Source organism: Phyllostomus discolor, chromosome 3, assembly GCF_004126475.2.
Source record: "Phyllostomus discolor isolate MPI-MPIP mPhyDis1 chromosome 3, mPhyDis1.pri.v3, whole genome shotgun sequence".
In the NCBI taxonomy this organism is placed as follows: domain Eukaryota; kingdom Metazoa; phylum Chordata; class Mammalia; order Chiroptera; family Phyllostomidae; genus Phyllostomus; species Phyllostomus discolor.
This window is the reverse complement of record NC_040905.2, coordinates 27,691,089-27,705,904: the sequence shown is the minus strand read 5'-3', so window position 1 is coordinate 27,705,904 and position 14,816 is coordinate 27,691,089. Positions and strand designations below refer to the sequence as shown.

The following is a 14,816-nucleotide window of genomic DNA, read 5'->3' as shown; positions in this document are numbered from 1 at the left end:
AAAGATCTTAAAGCTTATGGGGAAAAATTTAACTTAACTATAGTACTTAGAGCCTGAAGTTAATGTCATGGACCTCAAGTTTTAATATTAGAGGAAAGAGCTACGCATTGACTTCAGTCATTCAAAGGCTATTTCAGCCTTGTTTTTACTTCCTCATAGTATATTATGATGGATTTTCTGGAAATGAAAATTATTTGGTACATATTTCCCTTCTTCTATACTTTCCAGACTACAGACTTCATCTAATAGCAAATACATACTTGAGTGCTTTAATATGTGCCAAAACCCCGTACTCCATAACTCAGGTGGGAATGAGTCTAACACGGGAGTTTCTTGAGGACCTCAGGCTGGTGGGAAAGATAGACAGGTACCCATGTAAACTGTGCTGTGATTGATACAAGCACGAGGAATTGTGGTATCACATAGGAGAGGTATTTAACCAGCTTTGGGAGTTTCCGATAATGATTTTCTCTAGGAGATAATGTCTAAACAATCTAGTAGAGTAGAGAGAAGTGGGTAAACAATCAAGAAGTATGTTCTAGGAAGGAGTGAGTGGGCAGACCTCAGAGTGAGCCAGAGGATGCATATATAGTTAACTGCCTCTAACCCAGTGTGCTCGTAAGTTAGAATGGGAGAGAAAAGTGAAAGTAAAGTAATAAGGCATATGTAATGCCTGTCTGTGAGAGCTATGTTGCACTGTAGTCAAATTGCATCAGTGATTGAAGAAAAAGATTTTGCAGAAAGACACCAGCTAATAAAGATAGAGGGATTAACAGATTAGAAAATCACTGTTTTGTGATAGTTAACAAAACAATTGATTCCAGCAAGAATTGTTAGTGAATGCTGAACCCATCTGGTGAAGGTTGATGGGTCTTTAGTTACTATTTCTGCGTAACAAGTTACCTCACACTTAGTGGCTTAAAACAAGTATTTATATTGTCTGAGAGTCTGTGGGTAAGAAATTAAGACTAGCTGAGGCACATCAGCTTGTCTCTGCTCCATGTTATCTTAGGCCTGAACTAGAAACACTCCGAGGCTGAGTGTGATTCGACAGCTGCGGCTAGAATCATTTGGAGGCATCATTACTCAGGGTCAGTGCAGGTTGTTGGTTATACCCAAGTTGGGCTGTTGGCTGGAGCTACTGGATGTACCTGGGCTTCCTCACAACTTGGTAGCCTCGAGAAAGTTGGGCTTCTTACATTTCACTTCAGGGAAATGAGTGTCCCAGCCAGTAAGGCAGAAGCTGCATCTCCTTTTAGGACCGTATCTCAGAAGTCCGGCTTCATTTTTTTGCTATATTCTACTGGGAACAAGTCATAGAGGCTGGTCCAGATTCAAGAGATGGGAAGTAGACCCCTAGCCCTCAATGGGAAAAGAATTTGCTGGTGTGCTTTGATACCACAATGCATGGTGGCCAAGTGATACCTTAGCAATTATTTCACAGTCTCACAGAGAAACAAATCTTTACAGTGGAAGGGTCTAGTGGATGTTGCCTTAACCCAGTGATCACTGCAAATGCATTACACAGGAATGGTATGTGCCTCCAGATATTATACAGGATGCAGCACTGAAAAAGCAAGGTAGCCTTGGCATCCAGGAGCTGCCCCGGCACTATGAGCTAGGCCTTGGTGTTTTGTTGGGCGTAAACAGTTTCACAGAACATCAGCATTACATAAGGTCACTCTGACTATGATGGATCAAGACAAAAATAAGACTCCTGCCATAATCATGTGTGAACAGAGGTAAAACATGAGTATTGTCCAAACCACAATAATGAGCCAAATATCCCTTGTCCTGGCAAATATGATTGGCTGCTGTTCATTACCAATATATATAGTTTTAGCTTCAGTCTGTCCCTCAGTCTGATTTATTAAGATACCCAATTATAGATCCTCTGCCTTGTAATAACATCTGACACAGAGCAGAGCCCTGCTTCCTTAAGTTCCCTCCCATAAGCTGAAATCCTGTACCAACCCCTTTCTAACATGCTGTTACTAAGTACCCCCAGTTCCCCATGCTGTGTTGTCTCTCACCTCAGTGAGTACTAAATGCAGCTTACTCAGTTAACATGTGTTTTCTTGGTGGTCTTGACAGTACCCAACATTGTCATTTTGGAGAATTATTTGAAACTATTCCATTTTAAGAATGGTTATATATTGTGACCTAGCAGTTTTACTCTTCAGAATCTGCTGCGGAGATACATTTACACATGTGAATGTAGAAGGAGGCAAGAACAAGGCTGTTTCTGCTATTATATCATTTTTTTATAATGTCAAAAAAATTAGAAGCAACCTAGATATCCACCAGTAGAGTGACTAAATAAAATGTGGTAGATCTTTGATTTGGAACTCAGTGCAGCAGTTAAAAGAATAAAGTAGAGCTGTATGTTTTTTTGTTACAGGTATCTCTCAGGTATCTTTTTGAGTAGGGGGAAAACACAAGTTGTAGACAGATATGTGCCGCAGGATGTCCTTAATAGTAAACCCCAAACTTTGAAAATGGAATGACTTGTTTTTTGATTTCTGACTTTACACTACTTGCCTGTCTTGCCTTATCCGGCTGCAGATCTGTGGGAATCAGGGATTTCAGCAGAGGAACTAGTGTGGTGTGTTCTCACTATGGGAAAAGACTGGAAAGCAATGAATCTTGAAAGAGCTTGAACCTCAGGGATCCCCTCAGTGATCTCCTCAGGCATCTCCCACAGTGAGGAGCCTGGTGGGTGGCAGTGGAGGCTCTAGTGACAGTTCAGCAGAACTATGAATTCACCAAGCTAGAAGTGCTCTGAGCATTTGGGATGGTTTCTTTAGGCCAAACATGGCTCCACAATCTTATTTTGATGTGATCGGCTGAACTACAGCCTAAAAATGGTTTGATGAAATAAAATATTTTTTATTTTAAAATAAATAAAAATGAAATAAAGTATTTTATTTGTTCCATGAGGTCTCTATTAATGTTCGTACCTTTCCTAATTCTCCATTAATGTTTCTACTTTTACTAAGATCATGGCACTATTTTATATATTTGCTTTTTGAGCTCTCCATTAGTGTTTCTAATTTTCCTAGTTCTCTTTTCCTAAAATGATGTAGATTTCTAAAAGATATAAGAATGATTTTTGATAGAAATGTTGAACTTGAGCCGTTGAGGAAAAAGTTTCCTATATTTTCAGCATATGTTAGTCTTAGGTAAAACTCTTAGTCATTCTTCAGGGCTTTAGTTTTGAAATGAAATAATTAAGAAAATTATATAGCCTCTATGTTGGGTTTATTGCTAAAAAGAATAATACAAATCTATTAAATGTTTTTGATTAACCTAGGACTGGGCACTTGGAGTCCTGCACGCCAAAATCATTGCAGCTATAACATTGATGGGTCCTCAGTGGTGGTTGAAAACTGTAATTGAGCAGGTAAGCAAAATCATTTTTCAGAAAAAGACTGGGAGTAATACTGATTACATTTAGCTGATGGGACCTATGTTTCATTTTTCAACTTTTCAGAGTTTTCTGTATCTTCTTTTATGAGCATATATAACTCTTTTTTTTTTTAAGTTAACTTGCTCTTTTATCACCATGAATTTGTATCAACTACTCTTAAGACTTACCTTATCTGAGGTTAACCAGTAACTTACAGTACCTAGAACCTTATCCAAAGTTAACGCAAAAATTAGCATATGCGCTTTTTGAGGGGGCAGGAGTTCTGATGGAGGCTTGTTTAGGTTTTTTAAACTTGAAGGGAAGAAAGCTACTCAAGGCAGTGAATAAAAGGCAGAAAAAATAACATTATAAAAGCAGAGTTGTTTGGCAGTATTTTAGCTATGTAGCGCCTAAGAAAATTTTTGTATTATGAAACCATCAGATAATTTGGTCATTGTGATCATAACCTTGAAAAAGATAGATGTGCTTCTGTATTCTGATAATAAGGCTAAGAGGTATGCAGTTTATTTTAGGAAGATTTCTGTCCAAAATAGCCATCATAACAGATTTTGGAAATTACTTAAGTTTTACTTATATCTAGAAAATGTTTTTGTGGGCAATCCTCTTATCCTTATCCAGTGCCAAATAAATAAGGTGTTATAGTTCTGTAGCCATAAAGGAACATCTCCTTTTGATGTATAGGAAATAAAGGCAGTCATTTCCAGCCCAGTCTGCATGAGAAAAACTGTCAAATTCCTGTACCTGGAGATTTCTGAGGGTGGGGAGAGCCAGGGATTGCTGTGCTTTTGCATGCATCTCTCAAGTGCGGACTTTTTCTGAGTGCCCTGAAGTGAGGTGGGTTGTGGGGTGCGTGGCAGCATATCCACTCATGGTAGGGGTACGGGCCACTTCACTCTAGAGTCTCCAGGTAGGTCTCCTTTGCCCTTGCAAAGGAGTATGGAGAATAAGGGTTTAATCACAGCTAGCAGCTATGAAACATAGTTGATCTTTGTAACATTGAATATTCTGCTCTCTGATGCATTCTTCTCTCATACATATGTGCAAGTTTAAAGTGGTTGAGAAACACCGGGATGCCTTGCTGCATGAGTGTAAATGCATCTGTGTTAAATAGATTTCTTTGGGATCAGAAGCTGCCTTTAGGGGTTAAACCAGTTTGTCATTGTCTCTGGTCCTCTCCTCAGGGATAGGGTGAGTTGTACCATGAGGTATGACTGTGGGCAAGCAAGGTTGAAGTGCTGGAGAAAAACAAGAATAACACTAGCCAGTTTGCCCCTCTGCATGCCATCTTTATTTTCCATTATTCCCAAGGTTTTCCTACTTTCATCAATTCTGACCTTTTCAGTGCTATCCAGTAGAACTTTCTGGGTAAGATTATGGAAATGCTCTAGGAATTTTTGAATTAAAAAATTTTATTCACTGTAGAACTCATTTATACTAAATTTTTCCATAAAATACCTTTTGGTTTGTTAAAATTTGATTTATACAAGTTTTCCAGAAATACGTTCTTTGTTTATAATGTATTTTAAAAACTTTTTTAGATTTTATTTATTTTCAGAGAGGAGGAAAGGAGGGAGAAAGAGAGTGAGAGAAACATTGGTGTGTGAGAGAGACATCTATCCGTCGCCTCTCGCAAGACCCCAACCACAACCCAGACATGTGCCCTGACTGGGAATTGAACCAGCGACCTTTTGATTTGCAGGCCGGCACTCAATTGACTGAGCCACTTCAGCTAGGGTTAATGTTTTTAATATTCAGATAAAATGAATGCAGTATTGAGTAGTAATAGATGACTTATGAAGTTACCTCAAGTTAATGTGGTCTTAAACTAGTATTATTAGATGCCATCTGGTATTATATAGTTCAAGGTTAGTATAATTATGATTCTAGATTAGTGATTTACTATTTCATTTTTTAGTAGAGTTAACTACAAAGTGTAAGGAGTTAAAAGCTTGTGGGTCCCACACTTATGTTTGTGTTTCAGAATTTGTCTTGACTTTGGATGGAAAAAAATAACCAGTTTGAATGTTTTGGGCCTGGAAGACTCAACTCCCTGCAGCATGGATTCAGTAGAGATTGTTCTGTTAACTCGGAAGAATGGTTTTGTGTCCTTGTTCTGATACGTTTCCCATTTTTCAGGTTTACGCAAATGGTATCCGAAACATTGATCTTCACTATATCATTCGTAAACTGGCAGCACCTGTGATTTCTGTGCTCTTACTTTCCCTGTGTGTACCTTATGTCATTGCGGCTGGCATTGTTCCTTTACTAGGTGAGTATTGCTGGCTAGTGATCTTGAGAGGGCACCTTTTTTGACATTGTTACAATGTTGTCACTTCTGGTATCATAGGCTGGCTGTCCCCAAATGCTTTATGTATAAAAACAAATTTACCTAAAACAATGATTTCAAAAAATCATTTATCTTAGATTTGATTATTCATGACAAAATTAAAAGGATCATAAAACCTTTTGGTACAGTTTTTTTCTTCTCTAGGCAGGTGAGGAAGTATTGACATTTACACTGTCTCCAAAATAGGCAGGAACGGATTTCTTTCATGTTGTCTTCTCTTGACTAGAAGTGCTGTGATCACATACTTACAAAATTAAGGACGTGTTATAATTAATTCTAAAAATGTTCTTTAGCATAAAAAGATAACCAAAGAGGAGATGCTAATTTGTGATACTGCATCAACCAGAAGTGATCAATTTTCTACTGAAGAACCTTCACAGGACCTTAAACCCCACATATATTTACTTATAAGCACAAAGTTTTCCCCTCCAAGTGTTTTTCTTCTGAATTCCCTCTCAGCGATTAGTGTTACCATCCAACAAGTTGCATGAGCAAGAAACCATGAAGGTCATTCATGTCACCTGAGGCTCTCTGCTCTCCCTACTCAAACGGTCTTCATGTCTCACTGATCTGATTGTTGGAACCCATTCTCTCATTTCTGGTGCCCTCACCTGTGATTCATTGAGGTGCATATTATCTCTTACTTTATTGCCAGCAGCTTCCTGTCTCGTTTCCCTGCTTTGACAACTAATTCATTTTTTACACTGCTGCATCAGTGACCTTTCAGAAAACCGAATCTCATTGTTTCTCTTTAGTAAACCTTCTTCTTTGGTTCCTCTGTGGTCTTTAGAATATAACTCAGCTCCTACACTTAGTTCAAAGGCTCCCCTTTGTGCTGTGACCAGCTCCAGTTTGACCTCACTTGTTGCCTTACTTCATTTCATATGCAACAAGTTTCAGCTAAGCACCACCAGCCAGTCCCCTCTTCTTAGTGAAGGGGCAGATTTTCATTTCACTGTCATTCCGTATACACTTAATGTTTTCCTCTCTTTTTGGTTTTACAGGTGTTACTGAAGAAATGCAAAACTTGGTCCACAGGCGGATTTACCCATTCTTATTGATGGTTGTGGTATTGATGGGGATCTTGTCCTTCCAGGTCCGCCAGTTTAAGCGCCTTTATGAACATATTAAAAATGACAAGTAAGTCTAGACTTCCATTCATCCGCCACTCTTGATAAGATTCTTGTCCCTTAATTTTTGTGTCTAATGTGATAAATTGCCAGAGGAAAAATTGCTTAGATTCTGTATGTACATTGAGGTAGAATAGGATTTGGTAACAGATTGAGTGAGGGTGTGAAACAGTGTTATCAGAAACTCTGCTGGGCTGAACTGCCGGCAGTATGGGAGTTGTCATTTATGTAGATCAGAGATTTTCAACTTGTTCCGCAGGAATTTTTAAAACATGCAATATCTGACTGTTTAGTCAGGGGTACTGACCTCTTTTCCCTTAGATTATCAAATAAGAAAATGAAAACAGCCAAAAAACGATAGTCATCTGGTATGAATAAATCAAAATTATGCCTGTTCTCTTTGTCAGATCATAAAAACCTGTGTATTTTTGGTGTGCTGGAGAATTTTAGTAATTAGTTTATGTGTGCCATGAGATGAAATAGGTTGAAAATTGCTGGTGTAGATGAAAAGACTGGGAGAAACTGGTGTGGGGAGGAACCTTTTCTTTTAATGCTCATTTCACATAGTTTTTAGTCAAATTCTGTGATCTGACAATATATTAAATAGTTTGAGATAAAAAGAAGCCTCTGTTAGGAATTAGCAGTGCCTGGCTAAGCCATTCTTATAATCAAGAGCCATTAGGTTACTCTGACCACCGCTGAGGGAGGTGACAAGGTTACTACAAGTGTCGAGCCTTCTCTTTTGAGGAAACGGTGACCTGACCTCAGTGAGAGATTGAGGACAGCCAAGGATAGATAATAGCTTTCGGGGATAACAGCCCTTTGGCCTTCCATGTCCTTACGGAAGGCTGAGTTCTGCTGTGCTCCAGCGGTGTCTGACAGAGAAGGTGAGTTGGTAACCATCCTTCCTGGCCTGCCTGGGAGAGCCCCAGTTTACACATGGTGCCTTCGTGTCATCATTCACAGCACCCCCCTGACTCAGGAGTGCCCCAGTTTAGACAGCACGTTATGTGCTCACCTTATTTCCTCCGAGGACTTGTAAGAGTAGTGTTTTTAGGAATTAAATTTAGGAGTGTTCAAGGCTTCTCCAGAGCATTTACTGACAGTTGAAAACACAAGTACACCTTTAGGTGGTGGTCAGAGTACAAAGTTCCATCAAATGTGGAAGAAGGGGGACAGGGCACTTCAGTAATGGAAGTCCATTTTCTCACTTCTCTTGTTTTGGCGAGGTCTTACTGGGCACTCGATCTGCATTAATGCTCCCAAATGGGCACTCGCACACTTGTACCCCAGGCCCCTCCAGCTCATTGCCATGGTTTTGTCACCCACTGGCTTCCAGGGCTCAAGCTTCAGGTCATTCAACAACAGTAAGGCATATCGCTTTGTGGCAGTGCCTGCCATTGTCATGGGAATGCAGTGTCCTGGTGGAGGACCTGCAGTCTTGTCAAAGTTCAGCCAGTTACATCTCTTTTTCTGCCTTCCTGCACTCTTGACAGTAATCTCCCTGTCGTCATGTCACAGGAGTTAGGAACACATCATGTTCTGCTCTTGCACCATAACCCTGTACCTTCCATCACTCACATAGACTTACTTCAGTGTTATCTCCCCTTTGACATTGGTGAAATCTTTGTCCTTCATTTTATCTTCCTCTCTAGAACTAGAGCTGTTCTGGTCCACTGAAAAGGGGTCTGACTGGTGTAGCTCAGTGGATTGAGCACAGGCCTTTAAACGAATGGGTTGCTGGTTTCATTCCCAGTCAGGGCACATGCCTGGGTTGCAGGCCAGGTCCCCAGGAGGGCATGTGAGAGAGGCAACCATACATTGATGTTTCCCTCTCTTTCCCCTCTGTAAAAGTAGATAAATAAAAACTTTAAGAAAAAAAGGGTAGGATAAGTCCTCTCTACCTAGCTTTCTGATTATTGTATTTCTGGTACATTTCTTCAGATCAGTCCACTAAGGTGTTTCATAAAATACTATCTGTACAGAGAAACCCCCTTGCATAAGTTTACTCTGACTTATTTACTCTTCTGGCCACTTGAGTGTTTGAGTTCATGAGAAGCCCCAACCTGTGGACTGGGGGCATGTGCTCCATTGCACACATATGAGGCCTTCTGACCTTTGCTGTTTAGGCCTTCCCACATATCCGCCCCTTGCTAGAAGGTGCTTGCTTTTGTGCTTTTTGCAGGTATTTATGTAGATTCTCCTTCTACCTACCTAGTCACGGAAGTAGGAGTGAAGTGATCTGATTTGCATTTTTAAAAAGTATCACTGACTGCTTTTTGGAAGAATGTTTTAATATGTAAGATCATAGAGTAACCACCCTGGTTTTACATCCTAGGTACCTTGTGGGCCAACGCCTTGTGAACTATGAACGGAAATCTGGCAAACAAGGCACATCTTCGCCACCTCCACAGTCATCCCAAGAATAAAGTGGTTGTCTCAACTACCTTGACTTTCCCCTTGCCTTTACGTGTCCTTTTCTGTGGACTTCTCTCTTTGGAGATTTTTCCCAGTGATCTCTCAGCATTGTTTTTAAGTTAAATGTATTTGACTTGTGTTCTCAGCATTCGGAGAGAGCTGCAGGTTAAGGCTCTGCTGCCTTTCTGCGTCTTCTGACATCACTGCTGTTTGAGATCTGTACATGTGTAAATAGAAGTTCCTGGATACCCTAAAACCTTGGATTAAACAGAATGTGCATTGTACATCTTTAAACAAATGTATATTAATTTATTAAATCTAGTTGTCACTTTATTTTGGACCTGCTGTGATCTTGAAAGGAAACGTGCCACAGAGCCACAGTGCAGAGGCAAGACTTACTAATGACATTTCTTGGAGCACAGTGTCATGGTGTTCCTACCAGTTCTTATTCAGTAAACTGTACATTCAGTCTGTCTTGGCTATTGATACCTTACCAAGAACATAAAAGGAAACAAATGGAAATCAGCAGTGGAGTGTCTGTGGTAAGAAAACATGAACTTTGTGCTTCACTGTCAATCGTTTTTGGAAGTTATTTTGTATAACACCAAAGCTGTTGTACATTTTCTACTGCCTGATTTTTTTTCATGTGTCTGTGTTTGTAATATTGTATAGTATCTTGTGCTAGGTGGGGAAATGGTTTTTAATTTTGATAATTTAATATTCCTAGTGATTAGCATTGGGAGTTGGGTTTTTGTGCTTGTTAGGGGCATGACTATACTTAGAGGGGAAAAAAGTCCAAAAGAAGATTTTCATTAGTCCTTTCACCCCCACTTTTCCCCATACACAACTTTTTTTGTTTGTTTTTAGCAGCATTGGTATATGTCATTCAAGTTCATAAGTCTTACAGAATAATACCACCTAGGATACTCCATCTTACTGGAATCACGACACACTCATGTCCCTTAAATGCAGACGTGGTTTGTGGTCTGAGATCAATAGCATTAGAAGACTGGTTAGAACACTTAGTCCTGCTGGCTAGTGCGTCATTGGGTGAGGATGAGGGAGTACATTTCTAGTTTTCTGTGAGAAATCCCAAGGTTTCCAGAGCTTTTTGTTTACAGAATAAAACCACAAACAAAAACAAGTTGATTTTATTTGTCCAGAAGGAACATGGCTAGGCTGGCTGTTTAATAGAGGAGTGCGGGATGTATTTTACTGGGAACGTGCTATAACTGAAACGTGCTGTAATCTGAGAACTGAACACACAAACATGGTTTTTTCCCTTACTACCAAAGCTTCCAAGTAGAAGTTTAGGGAAATAGAACAGTTGGGCACGTGATCCAAATATTTAATAATCATGGTTTATTGTATGGATAAATGTCTGTTTGCTAATGATAACCAAAAGTTCTCCGAGAAAATGAAAAGCATAGTTCTTCAGAAACCATACAAGAATTTCCATATAGTATTAAAACCCATAGACTCAAATCTGAGGATTTTTAAAATTTGAAAGTCAGCCAAACATAAGCTACTGAAATCAAAAGCAATATATTCTGGTGGTTTTATAGTTCAATTTTTTCCCAAAGTGGTAAGCAATTACTTTAAAATATATTTTAAAATATCAGTATCAAAAAAAAAAAAAGCTTGACGTAAGGATTCAGTGTTACACTTTTTGGCAGTCTGCAGTAGGCCTTTTCTCTTGTATTTAAAATAAGGTCTTTGCGAGCCCTGCCTTCACTTAGAAATTTAGTCCTACTGTGAAAAAGAAGGAGCATTTTAAAATGCCACCTGCCATGGTTTGTGTCTATACAGTAGAGAAATATGCTACAAAATTTGGTATATAACTTGATTATATTAACTTAGGCTTCTTTTTTAATTTTTCAGAGACTTTGTAGATCTTGATATAAAGTCATTGAAACATACTTATCTGTTTTACCAGAAAGATATAGGCAGATACCACAAAAGATTAAAAATTGTTATTCTACAAAATTTTAAATGAATCTTATCAGATATTTTGTAAAATATATATATATATATGAATGGCCAAAAGGTTGCCCTGCATTGCATTTTCAGATAACTTTATCTTATTTAATGATTTTCCTTTAGTTTTTCAGTTGTGCTTTGTCCTGTTTTCAAAAAGGTGAATACTTGCATAGAAAAGCATCTCCTGGCATACTGTTTATGGGGGTAGCACCAAGATTTTACTAACCAGTCTTATAAATATTTAAAATCTCTAGTTTAGAAACTGTTAGTATTGCTGCCCTTCTTCATGTAGAATTTATTTTTAATAATAGCATAGTTTTGCTTCATTTTACATTGGGCTAAAATAGTCTTCAAGGAAGTTAATTAGGAAAGACCTTTTTGCTTTACCTTTACAAATTGAAGACAAGCCAACATTTAGGGTTAGTTTTTCATGACCAGTTACCAGATGGTCATAGTATGAGGTGTACTGTTGTTCATTATTAGCAAATTATGTTTGATTTTTAAACTATTAAGTACTAATAGTTGAGATGAAAACTGAAGAGAAATGCCAGTGTGAAGTTTGTGTTAGCTAGCTTTAAAGAGCTCCATGTTTTTAGGTGATGTTTTCCTGTTCTTTAGAGAAACAGTGGGTATCGGACATCTCAGCTCCAAGTGTAAACAAAGATAATTTTTATTTCAACATTTATTATAGCTGTTATTACTGTGGGTTTTTGTCTTGTGTTTTTTTCTTGCCCTTATTTAAGAAATAGAGAATAACTTTTTGTCAAATGATTTGATCTCAGATATGTAATTTCTTTATTGGCAAAATGTTATTATTAAAGTGTAATTCTTGAATTTAGGTGGAATTGATGACTTTTAAAAACAATGCAGAGAAGCAGCGGACATTGCTACATTGTGTTGCACTGACACACACATGAAACTGTAGCACCAGGGTGTGAACACTGTCACTTTCTCAAACTTGGCAAGTTAGCTACTTATTTTCAGGATTGAGTATATTAAGTCCTCTACTGAACTGTGACTTTTTTACATTGTAAAATTGAATAATTATGTTTAAAATTCTCCTGTAGAATGGTACGTAATGGATCACAATCAAGAAGAGACAACAGTGAAATGCCTTACTACTAAAGTATTACTGAAAGCCTCATTTGTGGAACTTCTCTGATTTACTTGCTGGCGCTGTCTTGTATCCTTTTACTTCATTTGCTCTCCAATCAGATGTTTTCTCTTCAGCCCACTTACTACTCTATGTCTTAAAAAAATTTTTTTTAATCCTCACCCGAGGACATACTTATTGATTTTAGAGAGAGAGGGGAGGGGAGAGAGGGAGAGAAACATCGATGTGAGAGACAAACATCCCATCAGTTGCCTCATATACACCCCAACTGGGGACCGAACCTGTAACTTTAGGTATGTGCCCTGACTGGAAATTGAACCTGTGACTTTTTGGTTAATGGGATGATACTCCAACCAACTGAGCCACATTGGCAAGGGTTTTTTGTTTTGTTTTGTAACAGCCAGCATGAGCAAGGGCTACTTTCAAATAGTCCCTGCCTATAATCTCAGCATTAGTGCAGGGTAAAGGTAAGACAGTATATATTTGTTTGTATTCCCATCCGTTTCTTACGAGTGCCTCATTTTTTAGTCATGACAGTAATAAAGTACCTTAAGTGAATATATAATGACTGTAAGGCCTAGACATGGACTACTACTGTAGAAGCTAAATAAAACACTTAGTTATGTGGGATGCCAGTTTTCTATTAAACTGAACACCTTAGATACCTGGACTGATTTCCTGTATATATTCTAAAATGCTCCCCTTTTTATGTGGTCATTTGTTGTCTTCTAAGTTGAGAGAACAAAACTGAATAAAGTGAATGTTAGTTGTAGCCTAGTTTTTTTGGTTGGTTTTTGCTTTATTGCAAGATTGCTTCAGAATCACAGAAATGTGTATTACTAGCATAAGTAGATTATCCAGATATTTTTTAACATAACTGTGGAAGAAGAAGAAGAATTCACTGAAGTTACATGTGGTTATAGCCTCTCTGTTCTAAGCATAAATTGAAAGTGATAGTTGCAGAGGATACAGCCCTCATTTCCTCCGCCCCTCACTGTAATTATAGACCATCTTCACCTCAAAGGTGTAAAGCCCCTCGGTCTTGTGCCGCCCACCTCTGTGCCTCAGCTACAAGATCTGAATGTTGAGGCTTCACCAGGTTGCCTCCTGCAGGGGGATACTTGGATGGAGTAACACCAACCAAATCCATTTTACATAGTTGCCCGTAAGCCTCGGAGAGAAAGGAAAGGACTGCACGTGGATTTTTTTCCCTGCTGTGTCCTGTATAAAGAGATCCCTTACTAATTTTTCTGTTTTTAGGTTCAACTTTTTTCTATGATTTTTTAAAATCAAGTACATATTTATTTTAAATGTGGTGATGGTAGGCAAAATGCTATTTGAACCATAGAGCATCTTTAATCTGTGAAGTTGAAATTTTACACACATGAGATTGCATGGTGAATCTCAGAAAGTGACCATTAATCCCCCTTCCCACCCTGCAGTGCAGCCTGTCTCGTTGCAAACAGAACCCATACCAGAAGTGGGTTGAGGGTCTGAGGAGGTAACATTCTCTTCTCTTAACCACTCCCCCTGCCCCCACCCCATGCTTTTCTGGTGTGTGTTTTGTTCCCCTGCACTGTACTTAACACCATAGTTGAATGAACTGTGGGTCTGCCTTCAAGGAGCCCACGTAGAGTGGAAAAGAACAGAAAAAGGAGCAAAGGCTGTATTAGAGATAGTAATAAAATGCCACAGGAGACACAAAGGATCTGCCTGGAGGGGATTCTGTGATGGCCTAGGTGTGTCCTTAATTATTATTTTGTATATATAGGTACTCCCCCTACCCCCATAATTCCTCTTTCGACCTCCTGCAGTCTGCTTCCGCTCGGTCCCACACTTTGCCCTACTCAGTCAACAGGAACTGGGGTGGAGGTCCCTTGCGATTCACATTGTTTAATCATCTTTCTGAAATGTTACATAGGTAACATAGGTAGATGTGTATTTCTTGTTTGTTCAGTAACTAATGTAGGATAAGAAGCTTCATTCACGAAGCCCATTCATTCATCCACTTTGTTTTTTTGCATGAACTGATGAACCCCTTCTGCTAACTGCACAAATCCATCGGTCTGATGGAGCAGAATGGGGTCTAGAAAGAGACCCACACCTGCATGTGTATGGATGGCTGATTTTGTCAAAGGTATGACAGCCAAACAAAAGGTGCTGGTATGATGGGACATCCCGGTGTGAAATTAAAAATTGATCCATATCTCAGTGTATGCAATAATTAAAATGAATTAGAGTCCTAAATATAACACTCCAAACTATATAACTTCTAGAAGAAGAAAAATGTTCAGCCTTGGGTTAGTCATAGATTTAGATACAACCCCAAATGCACAATCCATAGAAGAAAAATTTAATGGACTTTATCAAAATTGGAAATTGCTCTTTGAAACATAC

The 14,816-nt window shown here is 38.8% G+C and overlaps 1 protein-coding gene across 1 annotated transcript in view; it reads left to right on the top strand.

Annotated features, from left to right (window-relative positions):
- The window catches only part of MARCHF6 (membrane associated ring-CH-type finger 6), a 69,271-nt gene extending 56,075 nt beyond the window's left edge, over positions 1 to 13,196 (top strand). The window contains exons 23-26 of the mRNA XM_028524385.1: positions 3,314 to 3,403; positions 5,567 to 5,699; positions 6,782 to 6,917; positions 9,246 to 13,196. Coding sequence (XP_028380186.1) covers positions 3,314 to 3,403; positions 5,567 to 5,699; positions 6,782 to 6,917; positions 9,246 to 9,336 — 450 coding nt within the window. The 3' untranslated portion in view covers positions 9,337 to 13,196. The remainder of the gene's footprint in view (positions 1 to 3,313; positions 3,404 to 5,566; positions 5,700 to 6,781; positions 6,918 to 9,245) is intronic.
- Positions 13,197 to 14,816: the final 1,620 nt, after the last annotated feature.